Source organism: Sapajus apella, unplaced genomic scaffold, assembly GCF_009761245.1.
Source record: "Sapajus apella isolate SASKATOON/1434 unplaced genomic scaffold, GSC_monkey_1.0 scaffold14, whole genome shotgun sequence".
In the NCBI taxonomy this organism is placed as follows: domain Eukaryota; kingdom Metazoa; phylum Chordata; class Mammalia; order Primates; family Cebidae; genus Sapajus; species Sapajus apella.
The window spans coordinates 2,808,849-2,836,815 of record NW_022436954.1 but is presented as its reverse complement, the minus strand read 5'-3'; the positions used below and the strand labels follow the sequence as shown (position 1 = coordinate 2,836,815).

Sequence of the window (27,967 nt, the reverse complement as noted above, 5' to 3'; positions counted from 1 at the left end):
TTTTTAAATATTAATGGAGTTAATCATCTGGAATTAAGTCTTGCTCACATTTTTAAAGTATAAGTATTACTTTGGATTCTAAGTTAAATTTTTGCCAAGGCATAATTTTCTTTATTCCATTTTACTTTAAATCAGGTTTTATATTTCTGGTCTGAGTTTTCACAGCTAATAAAACCAAGCTTTGCTTTAGGTTAACTGCACTACCTGTAACACTGAGTTAACCAGTAGATGATCCGTGGAGGGTGTGGATCCTGATTTGAATCCCTGTAGTGTTCTGAGGGTCTGCAGTAAATTTATTATCATATTGCATTTGGTTTAGCAATATTGAGCTCGCTAGATTATGCATACCACTGTTCTCTTTAACCTAGAATTCTATTTCACTTTGAAGTTTTGGTGCTTTGAAGTGTTAACTGGAATAATTCTTTTTTATTCAGCTTTTCCAAAAATGTCAATTAATAGAACGAATACTTGAAGCCTGGGAAATGAATGAGAAGAAACAGTAAGTAAATTGTTTTTTGAAAGGAATTTAGTTTGATTGGTAACATGAAGAAAATAATACCTCCTTGCCCTAGTCAGAAAAAAATGGAAATAATTACATAATGCTGGCCATTTTACAATTTAAACTTTTTCTGAGATTATTTCATTGTAACAGTTATTTTTATAATATTAATAATTTCTTGTTAGGTCCTCTTGTTTTTGGGGTGAAACCAGTGAGTTTGGAAGGTTCCCCACCTCTGTGCTGCCTTTGAAACTTACTTTCTGGTCCTTTTTGAATGGCTGTTGTTCTAAGAGTCACAAAGGTCAAGTTAAGTCCTTAATGATTTAACTTAGTATATTTGTCCTGGCGACCTTATACCCAGAACAGAAGATATCATTGTAGAGAAGTCACTTTGTGCATGGACCTAGAGGGAAAAAATTGATCAGTATTTTCTTTTTAGAAAATGTTTGTTAGCTGATTGGCAAGGTGATGTGAAGTATTAGTAGCTTTGTTACACAAAACTCCTTAGAGTAACAGCACCTAGTGCTCTGGGAGCCTTTTTGTCAACCTGTAGATTCTGAAGCACGGTGGCATAAGGGTGTGTTTGGAAAACACTCTCAAGGTGTGCTTCTGTGTTTGTTTTTAAGACAGGTTTATTGAGATTTAATTCTCATGTGGTAAAGCTCATTTTAGGTATACAGTCCTAGGAATACTGACTGATGCCTGAAGTCACCACCACCACCACTACAGTGAAGACATTTCTGTCAACCGCAGAATTTCTCTCATGGTCCTTTGTAGTCGATGATTTCCTAGCATTCTTGTTACGTGTCTCTGTGACTCCAGGAACACTAAATGACTCTTGGGTGTCAGCCTTACTTTGTGAGGTTTGATTTTTTTTTTTAATTGCTTAATAAGCACTGCTGGGATTTTGATTTGTCTTTGTGTGGGAAATCAGCATTTTGTTTGTGGCAAAGGGCCAGTATCGGTAGACCTCAGATACATTCTTCTAAGTGGAGCTTTTTGGAGGTGCTGTTTGTGGCCCAGTTGACATCTCTGGTTGTATGTCTGGCCTCATCTTAGCTTCCGTGTTCCCTACCCAACCTCCAGCTTTCTTGCCGGCTCCTCGTCTGACCAGGGCTGAGATATTCTTTGTGCCTGCTCTCTGTGTGAGCCCTGTTCTCTGGAGGCCTGGTGAATAGCATTCCCTCCATCTGGAGGGACTCTGAAAGAATTTTCCTTGTTTCCTTGGACACCAGCCTGAAGCACATTTGAAGCCATGGGCCACCTTGGAGGTGGGCCTTTGTTTTTTTTCACTTGCATACTTGAGGGAGTGCAGGAGAGTCACTAAGAAGTTGCCTCTAGGTAACACCTGGAGCTCTGGATCTTACCGAAGAACTTAAAGAAACTGAGCAGCTCAGGGAAGATCAACCCTGGCCAGGCATGGTGGTACATACCTGTAATCCCACTGCTTTGGGAGGCTGAGATGGGAGGATTGGTTGAGGTCAGGAGTTCAAGACCACTCTAGACAACATAGGGAGATTTTGGCGCTACAAAAAATTAGCCAGGCCTGATGGTACTTGCCTATAGTCCCATCTGCTCAAGAGGCTGCAGTGAAAGGATTTCTTGAGCCCAGAAGTTTGAGGCTGCAATGAGCTGTGATTGCACTACTGCATTCCAGCCTGGCTGACAAGCAAAACCTTGGTCTCTAAATAAATAAATGAATAAATAAATAATCAGCCCTGTACTTTCTTACCCTTAGGCACCCCAGGCCCTTTAAGATTCTCTGGCAGACACTTTATTTTCTAAGCAACCCTTCAGGATAGGATGGTTTTTTCTTTTTATTTTTTAAAAATATTTTTAATATGTCTTCTGAAGGACTATTCGCTAAGCAAAAATCTCTGCAGTGTTTGTTCCCTGCTATCTACAATCAAAAATCTTTCGTTTTATAGGGCTTAAAGTCTTGGCACTTTGTAAATAGGCAGCAAAATCAGACTGATATGAATAATAATCGCTGCCTGTTTACAAAGTGCCAAGACTTTAAGCCCTATGAAACGAAAGATTTTCGATTGGAGATTTTACATATATATATATATATATATATATATATATATATATATAAATTATTTATTTTTTTTGGGGGGGGAGATGGAGTCTTGCTTTGTCACCCAGGCTGGAGCACAGTAGCACAATCTTGGCTTATTGCAACCTCTGCCTCCTGGGTACAAGCAATTCTCCTGCCTCAGCCTCCTGAGTAGCTGGGATTTCAGGTATGCACCACCACACCTGGCTAAGTTTTATATTTTTAGTAGAGTTGGGTTTTTGCAGTGTTGCCCAAGATGTTCTCAAAGTCCTGGCCTCAAGCGATCCACCCACCTTGACCTCCCAGAGTGCTGAGATTACAGGTGTGAGCTACTGTGCCCGGCCTGATTTGAATTTGTTTAAATGTAAAGACAGATTGTGGTTGGGAAGATGAGACCGTAAATGAGAAAAGGACAAGGACTAAGTTTATTTGCATTTGTTCAAACTAGTGTATGGTCAGGTACCAGTTGACTGTCTCCTATCTTGGCCAAGTCCTCAAATCAGCCAATATCTGAACTTGAGAAATGTCATAGGTAGATAACTATTTCTGTTCATTGATGTAATAAATTTTTTTTTATCTTTTAAGAAAATGAACCAGCAGAATTCTCACCTCAGCTCATTGTAATCTGATTAAGATTTGAAGAAGTTTCATAAAAAAAGATATAAAAGAAAGTCATAGTAATGTTAGGCATCAGTGAATGTTTATTTGATATTTTAAAAATAATGTTATTGGCAGTGATTATTTTTGATATTTGAATAAACTGTGGCCTGTTGACTGAGGTTGCCATATAATCTTTGACAATTTCAGATCCCTTCACGACCATGCCACATTCTGGCACCTTCCATTCCTTCCTTTTTCTTTTCTGTCTATTGTCGTCATCTTCAGTGCCCTCGGTATTTAAAATGATTGCTTAAAAGTCCGCAGTACTTAGAGCGAGTATTTCATCACTTCATCCTATCGGGAATCTGAGTATTTGTCCTTTACCTCCTACCAGGGCTGAGGGAGGAAGACGGCATGGTTACATGGGACACCTAACGAGGATAGCTAATTGTATTGTGCACAGCACTGATAAGGGCCCCAACAGTGCATTAGTGCAGCAACTTATCAAAGGTAAGTTATTTGTGAAATTGTAATTACATTTGTGTTGGGTTGCAGAAAGGATTTAGGGGTCAAGTAGAAATACATGTAGCATTTTTAATAGCAATTTGTGGAACTTCTTTATATTTGACAAATTATCTATTTGAATGAGGTTCTTGAGAATGTGTTTGAACAGTGTCGTTTTTGGGCTGTGTTGCTGTGCGTACAGTTACCATTCAGTTAGCATTGGCAGGCCTGGCTGGATTCAGTGTACAAGAGTCACCTATTGTCATGCTTAAAGAGCATTGTTCAGTGAATCATTCTTTTGAGTACTGTGAGTGTAAAGTACTCATATGCTAGCAGTTGAGCCACTTCAGCTATGACTTTTGCCTTTGGTTTTCTGAAGGCCTCTATATAGCCTATGAATTAACCTCCTTTAACTGGAATATTAGGGCATTTTATCAGCATTTCTTTGATATCGCTATCACTAAAATGAGGGGTATTACCTTCTAAAGACTCTTTCTGTACAAGCATTTCAGTTTAATCAGCCCAAGCTTATTTGGAAGAAACTGTATGGATGCTTTCTAAACTGGCCCCAGGCCATGAATCTAATTCCAAAATGAGAGCATCTGAGGAGCTCTGTGTACTCTGGGTTTTTGTACCAACAGGATTACTAGTCCTGAGACCTGTTCTGAATGTGAACAATTTTTTAACATCCATGGTAGATAATTCATTCTGAGTTAAAATCATTTCCCAGTGGATCTTCCATTTTTCTCTTAAGAATATTTGTTTGTTTAAGAGGCTATTTATTCCCTGTTGAGTGTGCACTAAAAGTACATTTGTCAACCAGGGATAGAAAAAGTGGTGTGTGCCCACTGGTAATTTTGCTACTTGAGAGAGGTGTAAGAGGTATAAGCCTCCTCTTCGAGCCATTTCACCATACAGTTTATGTCCTAACTAAGAAGACATGGCCATGTGATATGATTAAGTTTTTAGATCAGTCTTTCCTTTATGGAAGCTGTTTGCCAGGTGGTACTTGTGTACACTTGCATGAGTGTGTGCACATGCATGGTGGTTTTAAACCAGAATTACCAGATGACAACTTCAGTAAGGCCTCCAGAATTACATCATGGTTTCATTTTTCTCAGAAAAGCAGTTGTTTATCCTTTTCTTTAACATTTCTCTAGAAGGTAGAATTTCACTATTATACATGTATCCGTGTTGGCCCACGACACAAATATTTAGGAAACATGATCTTGGAGCAATTTGAGAAGCCATACTAGGTTCTGTGGAACATTCATTGGCCAGGTAACAATAAGAGCATTTCAAGAAAGTGTGCAGGAGCTGTCATTTCTAGCATTTTCTAAACTTAACTTGACCATGGAAAGACTCCCTCCCGCCCCCGATCCCTGACACCTTCTTAAACACCTACCACCGTTCTCAGAAAAGCTCGTTGGAAACACACTTTCCAGGTTAAGCTTCTGCCAGAACATTTTTAGAAACTTGTTAAGTTCACAGAGCTACCTTAGGGCTCTTGGCCTAATCAAGCCTATACCATTGGGCAGGGGATTCTGGTTCCTGTAAGTCCGCGGGATTTGGGCTATCCAAGGTTTAATAATTCCATTTCTCTAAGAGCACTGGGCTGGCTGTCACCCAGTTTCTCAGCTGATAGGGCCTGCTCACCATTGAGGAACCAGGTGAGTAGGCCCACTTTTATATTACCTGTTTACTTTATTTGTCTCTGTGGAGGTCATTGTGGTGATAATACTTTTTTGCTTTTCTCACTCTGAAGATCTTCCCGACGAAGTCAGGGAACGATGGGAGACGTTCTGCACAAGCTCCTTAGGAGAAACTAACAAGAGGAACACGGTAGATCTAGTAGGTTTTACAAGGTTACATTTTTATTTTTTCAGTACTCTTAGCCTTTGCCCATTTATTCAGAAAGATGTAAAAGATATTCCATTTGCCTCGGTAACCGTGAGCGAAGGATGAGTTCTTACCTCTTTACCAGGAAGAGAGGTCAGCATTCACAATATTCTTGTCCATTTGTCTAGCCCACTCCTAATTACCTGCCTGGGATGACAGAAATGTATTGAAAAGCCACTGATTTCTGCTTCACACCCTCTTCAGTGCCCATTTCCCTCCATGCCCTGTTGCCTAAGCACCTCAGCAGAACAGCCTCTCACTTCCTTTCATTCTGCTGGGTTTGTGGCCACATGCCACAAATAACCCTGGGTGCTTAGCAAACTGAAGGATTCATTTGGATACTTTTCTAATATTATTGAGTTGAGTATACCCTTGTTTTAGATCATTCCCAATGGGGAAAAATTTTGTGGATGACTTTGAAAGCCCAGCTTTAAAATTTTTTTTACCAGAATTGGTACTTTTAGCCAGGGAATAATGGCATTGATAATTTTTTTAAAAATTATATTAGACTTTGGAATGTATTTTTTGTTTTTTTATTTTTAACGCATTAAGTTTGAAGGTAAGTATTGCTTTGTTCCTGTTTTTAAAGATGGGGGAAGCATTTCCTTTTATAAGCACACGCCAGCGGTTAGTTGAGGAGTGGCCTTGGCTTAGAAGCAGCACGTGACTCAACATTGAAGTGTTTGTGTCTGGCATTTAATTCTATCTTTCAGATTTAGCAGTGGCAGTCTTAAATTCCTAATATGTAGTAACACCTTGGCTGTTAGCAATTCAGTGATCTGGCAGTCTGAAACAAGAGGGAAGAGGCTCTGAAAGCCAGAGAGCAGCCACTTGGTCCTTCTGTCACTGCTGTGCTTCCTACTTTGTCGATTGCCTAAAAACATGGTCATCCTTTTCCAGACCCCTGACCGAATCATGCTTTTTAAGCTGGCTATAATGATAAAATTAGGAAATATTAAGAGCTGGAAGGGTTATGAAGTTGAGATAACTGTTAAAAGGGGACTATGTGGGGCCATTTAATTAAAATACACCTAAGGCTTAATAGCCCTGGTGTCTCTGTCTATTACAGCCCAGCAGAGAAAATGACATTAGTATTGATAGCCATGGGTCATCAAGGAAGGGTTAAGTCATTTTTAATATTTTACCCATTGTAGATAGATACCCGGAATATCATTTAACTTGAGTGTTCCAGATAATCGGGGTTTTTTTGTAGAATGCAATTGTCCTCTCCCATATGGTTAAATCAAACCACTTAATTTGAGAGGCTCCCATGTTGATTCCTTTGTAGGCAGTATAGTCTCTCTTAAGGGGATTATTGTGTTGTTTCTTAATTATAAAGGAGTATTTAGGAATATTCTGATTTTGTTTGGGAAATTTCTTTTAAAATTATCCTTCAATTGGCTTAAAAGGTAGAAGTCAAAAATGTCCAATTAAACTTGTTATCAGACTTTTAAACAGTCTTTTTTATCTTCGGTAACTCAAGCATATTTCTTTTGTGAGCAGTTCTATAGTAAAGAAGGACTTCATTACAATTCAGATAATGCTCACTTGCTTTATTATGCTGTCAGCAGATCTGCTATGTGATTGTGTGTCAATGTTACTACATATATGGAGGTGGCCATGCAGCAAAAAATAAAACATTCAGCCCCTGGTAGACTGTTGGAAAAAATTATTTTGGGCTCCATCTGTCACTTAAATTGTGTCTCAGTTCTTCTTTGCTTGCTGTACCTTTCTGCCGTCATGCTTGGACTACGTAATCTAAAGTCAAACAAAATAAGCTGGCTTATATAGCAAAAGTGGTTAGATTTATAGAGCCCTTTAACATTGCCTATATCCCCTCTAGAGCTAGCCCCACTCCATAATTTTGCTGTCTACTGAGACTTTCAAGTGGATCTCAAGACTTCTTCAATTCTTTGTTCCCAAGCCCTTTCTCAAATGCAACTTCCATTTAGTCCTTCTAATAGGGAGTTTTGCTTTATAGTATTGTGAGGGCTACGGCTGTTCCCATTGTTTGATATGCTTATGTAGTAGGTCTAGGCACTAAGGAGATTTTCACTGTATCCTCCAGGCTGTCCGTTTACCTGTCCAGAATGTTTTCAAGCTATTATCTGAGTGGGTTGGGTACCATGTTTCAGGAAAAATAATGCAATTGTAAATATTATTATGAATATGACTTGGTAAATAGAGGGGGCCTTGCCCTTTCAAAAGTGACATAGAAAAAGAGTGCCTGTGCTTGAAATGTGGTAGTAACACTTGCCTTCTTAACACATTTGTCACTGGAATTTGTAGTTAAGTGGTAGCTTGCTGATTTCCTGCTCCCTTTCCCAAATAGATAAGATCACATACAGTGCCTTGACTTAGTTGAGGATAGCCTGGCTACCTCTGGAAATCATTTCAGGTATATTCATAGAAGTGGAGTCAGTCCAGTTCAGCGCCACATGCTGAAGTTAGTACATTGTTAACCTGACCTGTTATTTTTTTGTTTACAGCAAGGATACATTCATTTATATACACTGAACACTTACCTGTCCTGTTGGCTTGACGTGTTCTTATTTTTTTGTTTACAGCAAGGATACATTCATTTATACACTGAACACTTACCCGTCCTGTTGGCTGTACGCCTGAGGACTTGCTCACTTCTTTTGGATAAGCTGTGTCCAGCCCCAGGCTCCTATCACTTCTGTAACATTTAATTCTCTCTAAGATATTTGAAGTGCTTTAATCTTTTGGCTCCATCATACCCAAATATGTACACAGCAGATTCATATACTCCCTATGTTTTTATGTTTGGAGTTTATGATGAGCAAAAGTTGGTGCTTTAATTACATCCAAAGACCTCTGTGTTTTGACTAAGTCCCCAAAGTGTAAAAATTGGCAAGGATTTAGGTAGAGTGAACTTAGAGAATAGGGGACATGTTTTTGTACTGACTTAGAATAATTGAGTTTGTTTCATTTTTTGCCTTCCTCTCCAAGGGGGAAAACGTATTTGAAAGTGTTGATGCTTCTTCCCCATCATTGACAAGGTAGTGATAGAAGAAGAGGTACAGAATAATCTGAATGTGTGCCTGTATTCATCACCAGGGGTTTCCACAGGTCAGGGTGAAACCTGAGAGTGGGTGTTTCTAACTAACCCTAGCTTATGTTGATGCTGGGAGTCCTTGGTGGGACCATACTTTAAGAATCGAGGATTAGGCCGGGCGCGGTGGCTCAAGCCTGTAATCCCAGCACTTTGGGAGGCCGAGGCGGGTGGATCACGAGGTCAAGAGATTGAGACCATCCTGGTCAACATGGTGAAACCCCGTCTCTACTAAAAATACAAAAAACATTAGCTGGGCATGGTGGCGCATGCCTGTAATCTCAGCTACTCAGGAGGTTGAGGCAGGAGAATTGCCTGAACCCAGGAGGCGGAGGTTGCGGTGAGCCGAGATCGCGCCATTGCACTCCAGGGTAACAAGAGTGAAACTCCATCTCAAAAAAAAAAAAAAAAGAATCGAGGATTAAGTCTCTAGCTCCCACTAGTCACTGATACGGGCTTCAGAGTTTAACAGTGACTTCACACTTCTGATTTCCCTTGGCAACCTAAAGTAAAGAAAACACCAGTTTGCTTTTTCCTATAACAACAGTTAACAAAACAAACATTTTATTATGAAAGAGTATCTCAGAAACTGTTTGCACTACAAGAGTGTACTTTACTTAGAATACATCTAGCTTGGCAAGAGTGTTATACACTTGTGCTTTTTGCTGTATTTGTTTCTATTCAGTGATTATTAGTACTCATTAATTCAATAAATATTTGAGTGCCTACAATGTGCCAGACACTGAAGATATAGTCCTAGACAAAAATTGGCAAAAATTTCTGCTTCAGTGGAGATGGATAAACAAATCTTGTGCACACACACTATGTGTCACATACAGTCGTGCACTGCATAGCATTTCAGTCAACAATAGACTATATATGTAACAGTGGTCCCATAAGGTTAGGATACTCTTATTTTATGGCACATTTTCTGTGTGTAGATAAACAAATACCATCATGCTCCAGTTGTCTCCGTATTCAGTGCAGTACTGTGCAGGTGTGTAGCCTAGGAGCAGTTGGCTGTACCAGATAACCCAGGTCTGCAGTAGGCTCTACCATGTAGGGTTGTGTACGTGAACTCTGTGATGTTCGCATGATGACAGAATTGCCTTTGTCAGAATGTATCCCTGTTGTAAAACAGTGCATGACTGCACATGTTTCAGATGCTAAATGCTAAGGAGCCAACACATGGGAGGGAGGGAGGGAGGGAAGGAGTGTTTGGGGCAGGTGTACAGTTTAATATCCGGTGTCAAGGAAAATCTCACTGGAAAGGTGCATTTGTGGAGGGAGGAGGGAAGCGTGAAATGCAGAGAGCTTGAATTTGCGTTGTTCCCAGTGTGTGCAGGGACTGGGATGTTGTCCCGTGTGGAAGTAACAGTAAGCAAAGGAGAGAACAGAAAGACTTGAGGCCAGAGAGGCACTGAAGAGCCAGATTTTGTACAGCTTTTTAGTCCATGATGAGCAGGTTGTTTTTTTATCTTACAAGATGAGAAGTCATTAGATTTTGAACTAAAAAGTGCCATACTGTGATGTATATTTTTAAAAGATGGCTATGGCTGTTGGGTTGAGAACAGACTGCTCAGTGGGGCAAGAGCTAGGAGGAGGGAGACTGAGAAACTGCCAAACGTAACATTAGTCCAGGGGAGGGGGGTACTTGCACTGTGGAGCTGATAACAGACTTGCTGAGGGGCGATGGGACTAGAGAGGGGTTTTAGGCACCATTTTGAAGGTGGAGTGGACGTGGTTGGTGGGACAGAGGAAACAAGATGACCAAGGTTTTTAGCTGAAGAAGAAGAGTGAAGGTAGCATTCACTGAGCTGGAGAGGCCTCAAAAGGAGTGTGTTTGGAAGTGTAGATCAGGAACTCAGTTTTGTATACATCTGAGTAATGAACTGGTGGGATTCTGATTAGCAAGTTTCCCCCATGGAGAAATAATCTTTTTAGCTCATTTTACTAATAATGATTTCAGACTCAGATGGTGTGGATAGAATCAGACTTATATCTTCCATTAATGTAATTGTGAAGATGTGTGTGCATTCTGTTAATAATAACTTGCTAAAACTAGTTGCATTTTGGAGAAAAAACATTTTTAAATATCTTCTAGTATTGCTTTGAGGATCCAGTTTAAGTAGAACATACAAAGGGAAGATCACAATGTCTGGCACATAGTAGTTGTTCAATAAAAGTTTGTTTCTGTCCCATCTTTAAAGAGTGTTAAAAACCTTATTTTTTAGGAAAAAGCAAAGGTATGAGTGAGGATACATTGAATCTTACTTTAACTTAGAGAGCAAGACTTGGCTAAGAGTGGCCAACTCTGTTTTGTCTTCTTTTGTTCAGTTCTTTGCATGGTCTTCTATTTCTGTGCCTCACCATGGGGTTACACCCTTAAAACACACTGGCCTTTGCATGATGTGTGTGCTGGCTTGCCAGCCACAAGGCCCGAAGCTCCTCGAGTCCACTGCAGTACAGCCCCTTGACCTGCTCTTGAACATAGTCGTCCTGTGAGATGCCAGCTGTCATGACCACACAGTATTCCCACCCTTCCTCTGCACTCTGGCAAGGCTTTGCTGGAACATCCCCATGTCCACATCTTTCCCCAGTAACTCACTAAAGCCACTCTTGACTCAGGCAGGTGCCCTTCATTGATCACAGAATCTACCTTTGATTTCATCAGGCCAGATTCACAAACAGAATGGGAGTGCTTTATCTAAACCTTTGGGAGGCTGTAGAGTGAAATAATTGGAAACACTGGGGTTTATTACAGCTTAATTTCATCAATGTTTAGTGGCTTTACCAAAGATGGTTAGGGAAAGGGAAGGGAGATTCATCTTATTCAGGCAGTGATTTGCTCAGAATTTTACAAGCCATACCCTATACAGACCTGTTTGAATTCCGTGGGTTTCTCGAACCAATGTTGGAGTAACTTCGCAAAACAGACCAGGCCAGTTAGGTACAGTTTCAAGAGTTAACAGGAAGCAGCAGCTCATGTCTTCCCTAAGATGACATTCTCTGCCCAAAAACACTTCTGTGAAAAGTACACGATAAACAACTCCAAGAACAGTTTAAGTTACCCACAGAAATACAATACTTCTTTCTAGAATTTTATAAACTGTTCATGTTTATCCCTTGCCATATAGCAATTACTATTAGTGCTGTACTTAATTATTTGTTTATCTTGATTTCTAATTGTTAATGCTTCTTCCCAATATTGTGTGACATTTGTGAATTAATAAAAATCACTTAACCATGAATTGGTGAGCAGTTCATGTTTGTGTTTTTGCTTAATTACTCAAAGTTGGTTGTAAGTTCTGGGGGCAGGGGGCACATTTTCAGGGGTAGATGATTTGGGGTCTTTTCATGAGTGGGGAGTTACTGACTCAAATCACATTTAGTGCTATTGGACTGCTTTTCTTAGTGTGGGCAGGAAGTCCAAGAATTTAAAATGAAATGGATATATTTAAACCTGACCTTTTGAGTGGCACACTGGTAATCCCTGGGGATTGCAGGGTTACCCTGCAGGGTGGTACACAGAAAGTTTTTGTGTTTCATGTGTGCCATTACTTGTGTCTTTCCTTTTGTAAACATTTAATTGGAGGTGATTGTTAAAATCATTTAAATGGAGTAACTGAGCTCTGGTTCTATTTTCTGGCGATGTGGGTAGAGAGGAGGGGGATAACCAGGAGGGAGCAGCCTGGCCCGAGGGAAGGAAGGGTGCCCTTGCGGCATTGGGTGGGTTTGGCAGCTTCACTGTGACTTTTTTTCTGTTACACGTTCAGAAAAAAACTAAATGTGATTTTTCCATTAAAATGCTGATACAAATGTCCAAAACCTTTCTATGTTAAATAGTCTTTTACATTTTTATGCATATAGGTTACAACCTGCCATATTCATTCATCCAGTGATGATGAAATTGACTTTAAAGAAACGGGTTTCTCACAGGATTCTTCTTTGCAGCAAGTGAGTCACGCCTAAAGCTTTGCTTTTTGTTTTTATTTTAAATACTTAGTTAGTTGCCTTTTATGAATCAGCTTCAGAGTCAGATTATGTATTAGAATGTGATTTGCGGTTACTTATTAGTTGGGCCAAAGCATGTAAAATAGGAAGTGTTGGGTACATGAGAGGTAGGTTTACGTTGATTATGTTTCGAGGGATTGTTCATACCTGATAATAGTGATGCGTCAAGTACATTTTCAGAAGATTTGAATGAACTGAATAGTTAAGAAGGCCTCTCACACGAGCTTGTTACGCAGACTTTTACAATAGGTGAGCTGTTGCTCAAAGACTTGTGTAGTAGGGGTCTGCAGGTAAGAATAATAGAAATAAGACATTTAAAATGTAAGTAAAAGCAAACTCTCACCAATACCCCTGATATGAGTTCCATTATAGTTACATCTAAAGTAAATTTTCAGTTGAAGTAATTCAGTGCAACCCCTATCTGCCTGCCCCTGAATGTATCGTCTCCATTTATCTCCAGCCTCTAATCTTTGTGAGGGAAAGCCTGGATGTGAATATTAAATGTACTGATTTATCATCCCATTGTTGGTTCTTGGAGAAGTGACAAATGATTTCACTTTTCTACTAGGTATGAGAACTAAAAATAGAAGCCCTTTTGCAGGCCGTCAGCTTTTCATATGGAGAAGCTGTCCTTAGCCAGGACCAGAATGTCTTGGCTTCCATGTTGCTTTGGTGTAGCAGTGGAATTAACGGGGACACCTTCCCCCGCCCAGCACTGAATGTTGACTGACGCCTTTTTTTTTAGTCTCTAAGCCTGTCTTAGATGAAGCTTCACATGCTTATGCTGGCCCTGTCTTTTGGCTTCCAAGTCTTAATACACCTGTCATATTCCAGTATTGGTTGAGCTAAGCAATTGTTTGGTTTTACTATTAAGGCAGTTTAGCATTCATCTTTCCCAGATAGGTCTGAAGTAGCATTTCAGCACTTAACTGGCTTCTCTGTTGAGCCTTGATACTTCTGCCTTTTGGCAGCCAATTCCAGAGGTTAGGGCCAGGAAGTAGCCAGTCCATAGGGGGCACTGTCCAGCGGCAGTGCCTTCCAGAGCAGCCCTCATAGCCTCCTGCCTGATCTTGCTGTTGGGCTGCACCATGGCTCATTGTGAGCCTCATGCCTACAAGCAGCCCTTTACCCAGAGCGCTCTGGTGTTGCCTCAGGAAGCACCTTGACAATGGGCTTTCCCCCCACTGAAGCACCTGTAGAGTACTGAAATAGTCCACCCAGTTAGCCATGAACCTGCGTGTTGTCCATTGGTCCACCCCTAGAATGAAGCTTGATGATATCAAATGTAAATTATCAAGGTAATTTTGCGCCAATTGAAATACAGCTTTAAGAAAAAAATACCCTAATAGTAATAATCATAATAAACTTGGAAATTTGGGCTATCGATTTGATCTAAATTTGATTAAATTTAGACAGTTGGAAAGTGGAGTCCTTTATTTCTCAACTGTATCTGGATCCAGGGTCATACCCGTTCTGGGGAGAATTTTCTTAAATTATTTTGTTTGTTTGACTGACAGCTCATGCTTACGAAGCAGTTTCATTCAGAAAACTGACTTACCAACCGCCTTCACCAAACTTAGTCTTGCAGAATTTACCCACTTCATATGAACCTTTCAAAGTAGGAAGAATAATTATTCTTTTTTGATTTACAGTCTTCCAGTACATTTTTCTTTATGTTTCTTTAAACCAATCATGCATTCTTTTGAAAATAAGTATTCTCCAAAGCACTTCTTAAAATTTTGAGAATGCAAAAAAGCCTAGGTTAATTTATTAGAGTTTCGTCATAGCCTCCACTAAGATCAGAATATTAGTTTGTAGACTCGAAGTTCTCATTCGCGTTTGAAGTTGGGCATCATGTTGATAAAGTCCCCGAATGGAGAGAACTTGGGACAGATCATTTAACCAGGTAAACGAGCCTCGTCACCAGTGGGGCGTGCCTCCAGGCATTTGTGCCCTGACTACTTGTTTCTGTCTTTAGCCTCGTCTGTTCTCCTAAAGTCTAGTGTTTGACTCTCCATCTCCCTAATTCTGCCTTAGAGGTTTGGAGGGTGAGGCCCCCATGGAGTATCTGGAGAATTCAGACTGACTGCCGCATATGGGCTCCAAAGCACTGATCTCACCGTCTCCCACCACCTCACATCACATGCAGGCTTGCTGATAGGCAGTCAGGCCACATTTAGATGACCAGTAGCTCTGTTGCCTGTGTGGCATTACTATTAAGAGATTTGCTTAATAAAGTGGCTGGTTCACTTCTCAGTGACTTGAACAGTATCTGACTTTGGCCAGGATGACAGTACTGGGAAAGTGTGCTTTTTAAAAATAATTATACAGCCATGTGGTGCTTTCCAGATTTAGATTTTCAGAGTTCAAAGCACTTTTTATATACCTTTAAATAGAATACAATAACAGTCTTCACTTACATATGTTTGTAAGCTTTGGTAGCTTTACTAGTAAAAATGAGATTTGAAATGTGAAGTTCTTTGTTAGAAGCTGTAATAGACTTAGAGCTAATAAGGATTACGTTTGATCATTTTTCTTTTTTCTGTGCATTATTGCATGGAAGTTACTAGTGTCTGTCAGTTGCTATATGTCTCTCCAAATGGATGAATAGATAAATATATGTCTGTATGTATATATATTCTATATGTACATGTATTTGTGTATACATTCGTATTTGCATTTTATTTTTCAAACATTTAAAATATAGCAACACTTTGGGGAATGTTTCTTCCCTTTTACACCCAGGCGAATCACATTAGGATCACTAGAGGTAAAAGATTTTGAGGGAACTGACTGTGATGGCATGCACCTGTAGTCTGGCTATTCTGGAGGCTGAGGTAGGAGGATTGCTTGAGTCTAGGAGCTTGAGTCCAACCTGGGCAACATAGGACCCTGTCTCTTAAAAAACTTTTTTTTTTTTTTTAGGGGAAAAAAAATTGGAAGGGACCTTTTCCTTCGCATGACCAAATTTCTGATCTGTAGATAAACTCCGAGAATGGTTCATGCTGCTTACCCAACAGAATAACGTCATGGTTCTTTACCAGATCTTTGAAGTACTGAGCATCTGTTTTGTCTCATAAAAGATAAAGCTGCAATTCAGAGGAGCTGATTTCTTTTTGATGTCATGAATATTAATGCTGGCTGTCATACTGTTCATTCATAGTGTCCAGAACTCAGCCCAGCAACCCAGGACTTGTCCCTACCATTTGCTTTCAGCCAGAGCCCCATTCTCAGCCTTGGCTCGTACTCCATGCCTTACTAAGCGGCCATTCCACAGCCAGCCGCTTGCTGCCCCCACCCCCTTGTGCTCATCTAATATCACCTCTGGGGGCAAGAAAGGGGACAGCATGGAGGTGGGAGAGTGCAGAGGGGCAGTGGGTGTGCCATTGTCTTGGATGAGAGACAAGGGAGGTTTTGGGGTCTCTCTGTCTGGTCAAACTAGACACATAGAGCTTTTTTCCAGACTGAAGCAGTAGAGATACCTTCCAAAGCCTAATACAAGGTTTATTTTTTAATTATCTGCAATAATTATCCATGCCATAATTCCCTGCCACCAGAATGAGTAATCAGGAATTACTGGTAGAGACATTTCTGCAGTGTATGTCTGCAAGGTGGAATCGGTAGGCTCTGCCTGTATGTGGGACCAAGGAAAAGGTGGTTTAACTCAGTTATAGCTGCCTCCTTCCCAGCAAGTGCCAGCAGGAGTGATGCCTTCAGTTTTGCCGCCCCTCCACCTTATGGGCTCACCCGTAGAAAACAGCAGTCTCATCTGTATACAGCTCTGGTCACCTTATTTATTGTCTGGGTTAGAATGAGGAAGTGGCACTAGTTTATCTTCATATATTCTTTACTCCTTCTGATTAATACATAGGAACATACTTGCTGATTTTACTTGCTTCCTTGGACCTGCTTGTTTTAAATTAGAATATTAACATTTTCCTGGGATTCATTGTAACATCACCCCCATTTTTCAACTAAAAACCGAAGCAAATCTGGTTCTCTCTAGTTTTGGCATAAGGAAACAGAACTGGCTCCTCTGTGGGTCTTGTAGTATTAAGAGACTTTTCAGAGTGATTATGGATAAATATTAAACGTTTGTCCTCTTAAGGTAGGTAGGGTGGAAATTATTTTCATTTTATATTCTTTCCAGCCTCTGACACTTAAATTTTTTTTAAAGAAATGAAATGTCCCTGAACATTTTGTTTGTAGGATTATGCTTGTGTTCATCAGTCATTTTTCCTCTGGTGTGATTTCACTGTAGTAGATTGGGGGTGGAGGAGGGGGCAAGGAGGGAGGAGGTGGTCACCAGTTGTTGGATCTTAGGATAAAGTTGGTTGTGTCCAGAGGTGACTGATACACCTTATAATTTCAGACTGTTCCATGCCATGTGATCACTTCAAACTAGGCCTAATCCAAACCTCTCTCTAAAGATAATTCACAGTAGAGGACAGAGTGGTCACATAATGTTTATCACAGTGACATGTGCATTAGAATGATTTGTAGACCAAATTTCAAACGTTAACTTTCTTGGCAAATTGTGTCTGAAATTATTTGATTTTTCTTTTAGAAAAACACACCAATTTTTAAAGCCCTATGGCTATGTAAATAAGATGATTTCTGGAACACAAATGGGCATATAGTATGTAGAATATCATTAGAATCATTATATCACTGTCACTGGTCCTGGGGTTGCCAGGCCTTTTCTGATTATCAGATGCAACAAATGACGTCCAATTTTATTGACCAGTTCGGCTTCAACGATGAGAAGTTTGCAGATCAAGATGACATTGGCAAGTGAGTATGTTTGCCTGTTTCCACTCTTGCTCTTGCACACTCTTTGCTCTTGGTAGACGTGTGTGTCATTCTGTGGGATTCTTAATCTTGGGCATTCATGAGTGGGAGGAATCTGCTCTCTTCTTGTTGGTCTTCTAGTTCCAGCAGATACTGGATAATTAGAACTTAAAATAACACTCCAGTGGCTGGGTGTGGTGACTCACACATGTAATCTCAGCACTTTGGGAGGCTTAGGCAGGCAGATCACTTGAGGTCAGGAGTTCGAGACCAGCCTAGCCACACCCCATCCCTACCAAAAATATAAAAAATTAGCCGGTTGTGGTGGTGGGCACCTGTAATCCCAGCTACTCGGGAGGCTGAGCTCAGCTGGAGAATTGTTTGAACCCACGAGGCAGAGGTTGTAGTGAGCCAAGATATTGTGCCACTGTACTCCACCCGTGGCAACAGAACAAGACTCAGTCTTTTAAAAAGTAATAATAATAATAACTCCAAGGGAAGAAGCATTCACCTTTAGGGTTAGACCTGTTTCACAGAAGCCTATATTTATTAAATTGTGCTTTTAAGAATTCAAGTCACTGTTCTTAATTCTAGCTATTAATATTAAATAGTATTATCTAAAGTCATTAATCATGGCCAGGCATCATTAATTCCAGCCAGACGCAGTGGTTCATACCTGTAATACCAGCATTTTGTGAGGCCGTGGTGGGTGGATCACTTGAGGTCAGGAGTTCGAGACCAGCCTGGCCAATGTGGCAAAACCCCGTCTCTACTAAAAATACAAAAACAATAGCCAGGCTTCATGGTGTGTGCTTGTGATCGGAGCTTCTGAGGAGGCTGAGGTGGGAGAATCACTTGAACTTGGGAGGCGGAGGTTGCAGTGAGCCAGGATCTGCCACTGTACTCCACCATGGGCAACACGGGAAGATCCTGTCTCAATAATAATAACAGTAACAACAACAACAATAATAATAATAAAGTTATGAATCCCTGTGCTGTTAGTTAACTGGGGCATCACGTTCCAGCAGGTGACCAAATTGGCAGGAAGAGCTCTGCCCTGTGTGTATTCTCGTCTTTAAGCAACTCATTATAAGGTAGATTTGGGTTTTTTGCAAGAGCCAGACACCAAGCACTCATTCTGCCATCAGGGTAAGAAGCACAGAAATGAGAATTGATACTGTACAGAATTAATGAATAGAAAATGTGTAAGTGCTTAACAGAAATGAAAATAAGTGGTCTAGCATCTGACCTTGGGATAGAAGAGATTTATAAACAAGATATTTTGAGATAGATACTATTGCTCATTGACAACAGAGTTTAAGAAAAAAAAACGAAGGCAGCTGGTATTTGAATACTGGATGATTACTCTCACAGGAGACATGATTATGCCATAGACAGCCCATGTCTGCTGTGGTCTTTGGAAGCAGTAAATCCTCAATAATTTGTTGAACCACAGCCAGTGGAGGCTGTTGTTTATCACAAATTGCAGTTTGCAGTTTGTGAGAAGCCAAAATATTTTTACAGCACGTTTTTGAATGTGCCATCAACATGCCATATGGGCACAATGGAATGGAGATGCCTCTGTAAACAGCAGGAGTGGAAGCTGTTATCTGCCTTGAGAACTGGCTCATTTTAACCCAGAAAGAGTAAGAACACAGGGTGTTCTGTCCATACCCCAGGAGCATTCTACCTAGGCTAGGATCAACCACCTCTCACCAGACCCTGCAGGTCCCTGTTTGATGTCTCGACAGTTACGTGCCTGAACTCACTTTGCCTTACTAATTAGGAATCCATAATTTCTTTACAGTCTGTTTTGGGTGCTTGGACTAATGATTGAGTAGAACAAATATTTTAAGAATCATTTGATAGCCCCTCCTCCTCAAAATTATGTTTAATAGGCAATGAATTATTTTAGTCCCTGCTTGCTTTCTAGATGATACCTTGTTACAGTGTAAGATTTCATGGGTGTCTGTATTTTGTGTATCACTTTGACTATCCGTGGAGAAAGCTGTGTCGGATAGCTTTTGTATACTTCATGTTTTGGCTTGGTTCTTTGCAAATAACCTTTTTCTCGGTTATATTAGTATGGCCCATGGAACCATGGTTGTTACCATGGATGTTAAAAACCGTTTATAGGAAGGATTTGAAGGTGTCCCAAAGGCTTTATGTCTCAAAAGGCTTCCATCCCAGCCCTCCTGTCCTACATAAATTTCTTAATACCAAAGGAGGTGGCATCATTTAATATAAGAAGGTCGTTTCCATTTGTTTTTTATTTATAGAGATTTTGATGATAGTGTAAATATTTTAAATTTGGAAATTTACATAAATACGGTTTCTGTGCGCCGATAGGTAATTAATGCTTCCTACACTTCTATTTTTTTTTTAACAGTGTTTCTTTTGATCGAGTATCAGACATCAACTTTACTCTCAATACAAATGAAAGTGTAAGTATAAACTCTCTGTTGTGAGCGGTGGGGCACATGAGAGGTTGAAAAATGGGTGAGTCCATGTGTGGCTGCCGCATGCTGGGACCCCTGTGCTCTAGAGCCCAAATCCTCAATTGGTGTTGCGTACTTCACTCACTCCCATGACCTGCCTGGCACCCGTGGGCGTGTGATTTTGCAGCCCTAGTTTGTGACAGGATGAGGCTAATAAAACCAGGGTCACTTACGATTGCAGTGTAGACATTCGACTTCAAAGAGAAGGCTGCAGTTTGACACCACCCACTGCCTTTGACTCCTTTGTATTGCCAGGAGAGAAATGTGGACTGGGTCAGGGCAAGCCTCTCATTACCGTGGAAACACCAGAACAGTCATGTCATCTGAATGGGCACAGTTTTGATTTTATATTGACTAGCATGAGAGACCACTGGCTTATTTGCTGATGGAGTAAGGTAGGAACTGCTGATTAGAGCCATTGAAGGTCATCACTGCTCAGCTGGACTAGTAGTAAAAGCAGACGAGTCGCTTTTCCTGCTAGGACCTGGGACTGCATCCCCAGGACAGCGGAGGCTCCTGGGGTTACAGTGAAGCTTTGATGAGATGAAAGAGGTTATAGTCTGTGCTGCTTTTTGAGTCTTTTTTTAGGGGAATTCTTGTAATGGACACAGAAACGACATTAGGTGTTTATATTTTATTTTGGTGTATGTGATAGGAACCATTTTGTAAAGCAGTGAAGAAATGCAATTTACATTGGTAATATTTGGGAGAAGATAACTTGATTTTAAATTTGTCTTGTTTTTTTCTCTCATTTTTATTTAGGGAAATATTGCCTTGTTTGAAGCATGTTGTAAGGAAAGAATACAACAGTTTGATGATGGTGGCTCTGATGAGGAAGATATATGGGAGGAAAAGCACATTGCATTCACACCAGAATCCCAAAGGCGATCCAGGTGAAAGATAGTTGGTTATAGTTGTAATTATAGCCAACCTATAAAGAAAATGATTATCATGAGACATACATTGTATCCTTTTACTTCTGATCATGACAGAAGCAGTAGTTTTTCTGGGTTAAAGCTTCTGTCATGGTCAGAAATGCCCTTGGTGTGGGAGTTGGTGCTTCCAGTGTGACAGTGATCTGCTTGCAAATGCTGCAGGTGTTTAGACACGGTTCCTGACAGGCTGTGACCCAGCGTCGTCTGCAGGGGAAACATTGCAGACAAGCACAGACACATAGTGCCTTTTCCTAAATAAATGTGCCCTTGCCAGCAATTACAGCAGCGGTTGAGTTATATGTTGTTTCTTGTAAAAGATGGAAGATTTCCCAAAGGAAAAGGAAATTGCTTCTAAAAGTTAAATCTGTTTGAAGAAGGTAGGGCCATGTCAGTTGATACATCTGTGTCAATCCAGTCCTTTTGTTTTTTGATCACCCTTACAGGAACCTAAACAAATGATGCTTCTGTACGCAGACCGATACTGTTATATGAGTATTCGTTATCAGAATCTTCATAGTTAAGAAAGGAATATTTGAACAGCAGCTCAACTTTCATTTTTATTTGATTTATTGTTATTCATTTTATTCATTTACTTACAATAAGTAATGTTTTCACATGGCATAAAATTAAAAGGGAATCAGAGAGCATGCAATGAAAGGTAAACTCTCATCCCTTCTCCCAGCCGTCCAGTCCTCTTGCCAGGGAGTCCCTCAGCAGCACCTCTTGCTGCCAGTTAGGTCACCTCTTGTAGGAATGCTCGTTGCCACAGGTTATAGCAGACTCGGCAGTGGCTTGAGCAAGTGAAGCTGCATTTGTCTCAGCAGTCTAGAGCTGATAAGGGGGTTGAATGAGACTGTTAGACCTGGCATCTTTCATTTATTCCTGCGCTCATCTTGTGCCTGTTGATTTATCTCTTATGATCACAAGATAGCTCTGTAGCTTCAGAGCCAGACAGCAAAAGAAAAATAACTTCATGGCATTTTTTGTTTGCCATCATTTACTGAGATTATGGTTCTTACGTTGAATGGATTCACTAAGTAGCCCTTACCCACAGCATGACTAATATATGTGAGGGCAGTATATCCTCACAGAGCACCATGTGTGGAAGGTACAGAGAATTCAGTGTGTCAGGGAAGACTGTGTCCTAGGGGAGACGGCACCTGATACCCAGAGGGAACACTGATGACAGGAGGCAGCTTTTTATTATTTAACCACTCTGCGGAGGAATACTTGGCATTTAGTAAACTGCCTTTATTTAAATTGTATAATGTGGAAATTTCAACCTGTGCATACGTCCATGAAACCATCATCTCAATCAACATCATAAACTTACCCATCACCCCAAAAGTCTTCTCATGCTCTTTTGTCATACCTTCCTCCTTCCTGTCCCCCCAACCATCTGGTTTCTTTTTCCATTAGTTTGCATTTTCTAGAGTTTTATATAAATGAAATCAATACATTGTACTTTTTTTTTGTCTCTACCTTCTTTCACTCATCATAATATGAGAGCCATCCATGTTGTCTAATGTGTTAATAGTCCATTTCTATTTTTTTGGCGGGGGAGAGGGGTGCTAGGTAGTATTCCATTAAGAGGATATACTACAATTTTCCTGTTGATGGATATTTTGGTTGTTTCTGGTTTGAGGCTGTAATGTCACTTGAAGATAGACTATGATGTTAAAGGTGTATAGTGTAAACCCTAAAGAAGTCACTAAAATAACAAAACAAAGAGTTATTAGTCAACAGAGGAAATAATATCAAATCATAAAATCCAAAAGAAAGCAGGAAAAGAACAAAGGGCAGCCTGGACAAACTACTGAGCATCAGGGTGATAGACTTAGTCCTGAATAGCCATGTGAAACAAACAGTGCAGACACCTCACGTAAAAGACAGATTGGCTGGGGACAGTGTCTCACACCTACAATCCCAGCACATTGGACGTCCGAGGCACGTGGGTTGCTTGAGCCCAGGAGTTTGAGACCAGCCTAGGCAACATGGCAAAACCCCATCTCTACAAAAAATACAAAAATTAGCTGGGCGTGGTGGTGTGTGCCTGCTGTGTGGTGAAGCAGGAGGATTGCTGGGAAGTCAAGGCTCCAGTGAGCTGTGATCAAGCGACCGCACTCCTGCCTGGATGAGAGAGCGAGACCCTGCCATTAAAAAAAAGAAAAGATGGTCACATTGGATAAAAAATGAGTCCTTAATTACATGCTGCCTATGGGAAACAATTTAAATACAAAGAAACAAGTACTGCATAAAAACACAAAAAGGAAAAAGGTATGTCAACACTAAGGAAAAAAAAAGCCAGGTGGTTTTTATTAATCTCCAAGTAGATTTCAAAGGAAAGGGATAAAGGAAGTGATATGATGATAAAGGGGTCAATTCATTAAGAGGACATAGCAGTTTTAAAGGTCTGCACAACCTAACAGAGCTTCAGGATACACAGAGGAAAACTGGTAGAACTGCAAAGGCAGTAGACCAGTCCACAATTATAGCCAGATCTTTTAACACCCCTCTCTCGGTAATGGATGAAACGGTAGGTGGAATCAGTAAGGTTATGGAACACTTCAACAACACTAGCAACTAACCCGTTCTACTTGCACAATTATAAAGAACTCTACCCAACAGTTACAGAATATAGTATATTCAAGTGTGTGAAATATTTACCGAGATAGACCAGAAAGCAAGTCTCAGATTTCAAAGGGTTCAAGTCATTTTCTGACCAAAATGGAATGAAATTAGTAGTCAGTAACAAAGACTTTTGGTTAAATCCTCCAGTTTTATTTATTTATTTTTTTATTTTATTTTTATTTTTGAGACGGAGTCTTGCTCTGTTGTGCAGTGGTACAATCTTGGCTCACTGCAACCTCCACCTACGAGGTTCAAGTGATTCTCCTCCCTCAGCATCCCGAGTAGCTGAGATTATAGGTGCCCGCCACCAGAACTGGCTAATTTTTGTATGTTTAGTAGAGACAGGGTTTTGCCATGTTGGCCAGGCTGGTCTCGAATTCCTGACCTCAGGTGATCTGCTTGTTTCAGCCTCCCAGAGTGCTGAGATTACAGGTGTGAGCCACAGCACCTGGCCATAAAAGGATAATTTTAGTAACCTGAATGTCATCAGAATTTAAAATTTTCACTCTTCAAATGACACTTTTATGAGAATGAAATGACAAACCATGCACTGGGAGAAAACATTTGCAAATGATATATTAGGTAAAAGACTGGTGTGTAGAGTTAAGAAATCTCTTTATTCGGTTAAGAAAAATAATTCAGTTTTTTAAAAAGCACAAAAGTGTGAAAAGACAAGAAGATATGAGATGGCAAATAAACATTTAAAAAGATTCTCAACCTTCTTGGTCATTAGGAAAGTGCAAATGAACACCACAGTGAAATGAACACATATACCCCTGCGAGAAAGCAGTTCTTAAGATTGTGGCCTCCACTTTAAGCAGAGCCCACATGCTCCTGCGGTGGAGGTTTAAGTGTGAAGTTGGGCAGCATGCACGAAAAGCTGTGTTTGAGCCTCCTAACCACGTGGCGCTCGGACACGTGATCCTGCTGAAGCACCACAGGATCTCTCGTTGCTGGATGACTGTTAGAATTTTCTGGATTTAGCTGGTGGCTGATAAGCAGCATTAAATACTTTGGTCTTTTTCCCCCCTTAGCTCAGGGAGTACAGACAGTGAGGAAAGTACAGACTCTGAAGAAGAAGATGGAGCAAAGCAAGACTTGTTTGAATCCAGTAGTGCCAATACAGAAGACAAAATGGAGGTGGACCTGAGTGAACGTAAGTGGTTTCATTCTTCAGATCAGCTGCCCTGTGTTGGAATTAGGTATTGTGAACAATTGGCAAAGGAGCAGTTGACAGCATCTGAGGTGATTTCTGAAGGAATGGTGGAGTCGAAGCCTGTTGTCAAGTGAGCTCCTCTTGGAGGTTTAAGTTTCAAAGATAGCCTCGGGGAAGAAGCACAGAATGCATTTGCTGATAAGGTACCTCCTCTTCCTGGTGGGAAATGAACGGCAGGTGTGTGGGTCTGGCTAGAGGACAGAGCCTGCTGCTAGGTCAGTCTCCCAGCTGTGGAGCCCATGTGCTGTTGCAGAAGGAAAAGACCCCACCTTGGTGGGAAGAGGAAGACATGGTTGTGTCATGTAGCATCGTGATTGGAATCAACCAGGGGAAGCAGCCTTAGCTTAACCAGCGTTTCAGTACGTTCTTTGTAGTTTATTTCAGAAGCTCACATCCCTGAAACTTGTCCAGCTGAGTGCTTGCTTGTGCCCTGCCCTGCGCTAGGAAGACTAGAGTTTTAGCTGGTCTTTTAAAAATGCTTTTAAAACTTTTAAAGATTTGGGAAGCAGACGTCCATTTGAAGGAGCCGTGTGGGATGATAGCAAGGCTTGCCCCAAGCCTGGCCAATCTCCGATTGCCCCTCAAGGCCTTTTTTGTGTTAACGTCCCAGAGGCTGAAGCTCAGCTGAGGTGGACCTTGTGGGGATTTCAGAGCTAGATGGGACAGGAGCAGTCATCCAGCACACTGCCACAGGTTGCACATAAGGAAACTGGAGATGGAAGAAGAAAAGAGATCTTATCTCTGCTGCCTCTTTTCCAGCCCACCCTCCTCAGGAGGAGGAAGTGGACTTTTCTCTCCGTAATTCAGTTTAAATCAGCATGCCTTCTTTAAGTTCCTACTGTATGCCGGGTACTAGGCTCATAACTGTGAATGGGCCACAGACTGCCTCCAGGGGCTTGGGGTCTGCTGAGGAAACAGATGGGCAGTACACGGGGCTGGGGACAGGATGCTAGAAGAGGGGAGCCCTCCAGTAGGCATCTTTGTAGAGGCAGGCAGGTGTGAGGCTGAAGGACAAGTAGGGATTTGCCCATGTGAGAGAGAAAACAATTGTTTTTCGTGGCTCGGGGATGAGGTGGCGGAAGCTAAGGCCAGAGGCCAGATCAAGAGTTGTGTTCTGAAGGTTGTAGGAAGCCTGTGAGGGTTTGACTAAGAAGATCATTATTGGGTCTGTTTCAAGACATCACTCATGGCAGCAGCATTAAAAATGGGATGAGAAAACATATGGCAGAGACAGGAGAACCACGAAGTCATTTAACTGTTAAACATAAGAGTATAATGAGAAATAATGAAAGCTGTGAGTTGGGCTCCAGGCAGCAGGGAGTCGTGAGGGGGAGGCAGGGAAGATGCCCTGATCTCTTGGCTCTGGAATCTGTAGGGTTTTTTTCTTTTTAAACATACAGTTTGATGCTGGGTGCAGTGGCTCACACCTGTAATCCCAGCACTTAAGGGAGGCCGAGACAGGTCGATCACTTGAAGCCAGGTGTTCCAGACCAGCCTGGCCAATATGGTGAAACCTTGTCTCTACTAAAAATTTAAAAAAAAAAAAAAAATTAGCTGGACATGGTAGCACACACCTGTAGTCCCAGCTACTCGGGAGGCTGAGGCAGGAGAATCGCTTGAACCCGGGAGGCAGAGGTTACAGTGAGTCGAGATCATGCCACTGCACTCCAGCCTGGGCAACAGAGCAAGACGCCATCTGGGGTGGGAAAAAGTACAGTTGAGTAGTATATTCACACTGTTGTGCAACAGACCTCTAGAACTTTTTCATCCCCAATTGAAACTCTGTACCCATTAAACAGTTCCCCATTTCCACTTCCCCAGTCCTAGCAGCCTCCATTCTACTCTGTTTCTATGGGGTTGACTAGTCTAGGGATCTCACATAAAAGGAATCATACAGTATTTGTCTTTGTGACTGACTTGTTTCGCTTAGCATAATGTCTTCAGAGTTCATCCCTGCTGTGGTATATACAGGATTTCCTTCTGTTTTAAGGCTGAATGACATTCTGGAATCTTTGATTCTTTTAGGGGGCTGGGTATGGTTAAGTGACACAGAGGGAGACACACACTGGCTGGACTGTGTGCCACCGCTGGAACTGTGAGCCTGGGTGTGGGGATAAGGAGCTGGGGACACGAGCGCCCTGAATGATGTGTGTTTACCCAGCTCCCAGAGTTCAGTGTAGCAGGAAGCAGGCCTCCTGCTTCTCTGTTTCTCGTAAAAAGCTGCTTTTACATCATCAGATCTCTGGAGGCACAAGAGGGTAGAGTTGGGGATCATTTTCTGTCAGGGCTACAGGGCTACCTCAGAGAGCCTTTGCCACTTCACCAGTCTCTGTGGCTTCTTTCGGAGGTCCCCTCCCCTTCCCCCCCCCCCTCCCCCCCCCCCCCCCCCCACCTTTTTGAGACAGATTCTAGCTCTGTCACCAGGCTGGAGTGCAGTGGCGTGATCTCGGCTCGCTGCAACCTCTGCCTCCTGGGTTCAAGTGATTCCCCTGTCTCAGCCTCCTGAGTAGCTGGGACTACAAGCACATGCCACCATGCCTGGCTAATTTTTTGTATTTTAGTAGAGACAGGGTTTCACCATGTTGGCCAGGATGGTCTCAATCTCCTGACCTTGTGACCTGTCCTCGGCCTCCCAAAGTGCTGGGATTACAGGTGTGAACCACCGCACCCAGCCCAGGTGAGATTTTCAAACATTCAAGCATTTACTCCTTCTCAGTGTCAGTGGAGCCCTGCGACACACACAGGTAGGTGGACAAGAAGCATGGAGTGCACCCTAATGGAGTGCAGGCCCTCCTTTGATGTTTGCTAAGTGGATAGTTGTTATGAAATCAAACAGATGAAGTCAAATACCTTGCTCAAAGTCACAGTCAAGTCTGTCTTTAAAATCAGAACATTTCTATTCTACACAGGTACTTCTTAGTCACTTGTGTCTGGGTAAGCCCTTAAATAGCTTATACCAGGTTGCCTAGCATTCCTTCTTGCAACCCAGAGATTCCTAATGACGATAATATCTCTGATGGAATGCAGTGGTTCCCACATCCGGCTTGTCCCCAGCAACAAATTGAGGATTCAGCACTCTGTGAAGGAAAAGCATGGTGTGCAGTTAGAGCAGAATCACAGAGACCTGACTTCATCAGAAGGGACACGTGTCTGAGGAGGTGACATTTAAAGAGAGACCTGCAGATTAGATCCAAACTTGGCCAGCAGGCAGCATGGTAAGAAGAGCCCCACAGATTGCAGGTGTG

At 41.5% G+C, this 27,967-nt stretch overlaps 1 protein-coding gene across 35 annotated transcripts in view; it reads left to right on the top strand.

Annotated features, from left to right (window-relative positions):
- PPP6R3 (protein phosphatase 6 regulatory subunit 3) overlaps window positions 1-27,967 on the top strand; it is a 149,086-nt gene that overhangs the window by 105,283 nt on the left and 15,836 nt on the right. For 16 of the 35 annotated variants that reach the window (XR_004270249.1, XM_032282559.1, XM_032282561.1 and 13 more), the window contains 8 exons: window positions 435-499; window positions 3,553-3,668; window positions 5,428-5,513; window positions 12,508-12,594; window positions 17,348-17,445; window positions 19,832-19,886; window positions 20,703-20,833; window positions 24,541-24,662. Coding sequence is in view for 34 of the 35 variants with exons in the window: in XM_032282559.1 (XP_032138450.1) it covers window positions 435-499; window positions 3,553-3,668; window positions 5,428-5,513; window positions 12,508-12,594; window positions 17,348-17,445; window positions 19,832-19,886; window positions 20,703-20,833; window positions 24,541-24,662 (760 nt within the window). In the remaining variant the exon portion in view is untranslated. The remainder of the gene's footprint in view (window positions 1-434; window positions 500-3,552; window positions 3,669-5,427; window positions 5,514-12,507; window positions 12,595-17,347; window positions 17,446-19,831; window positions 19,887-20,702; window positions 20,834-24,540; window positions 24,663-27,967) is intronic. The other 19 variants (XM_032282581.1, XM_032282577.1, XM_032282583.1 and 16 more) reach the window with 5 other exon arrangements.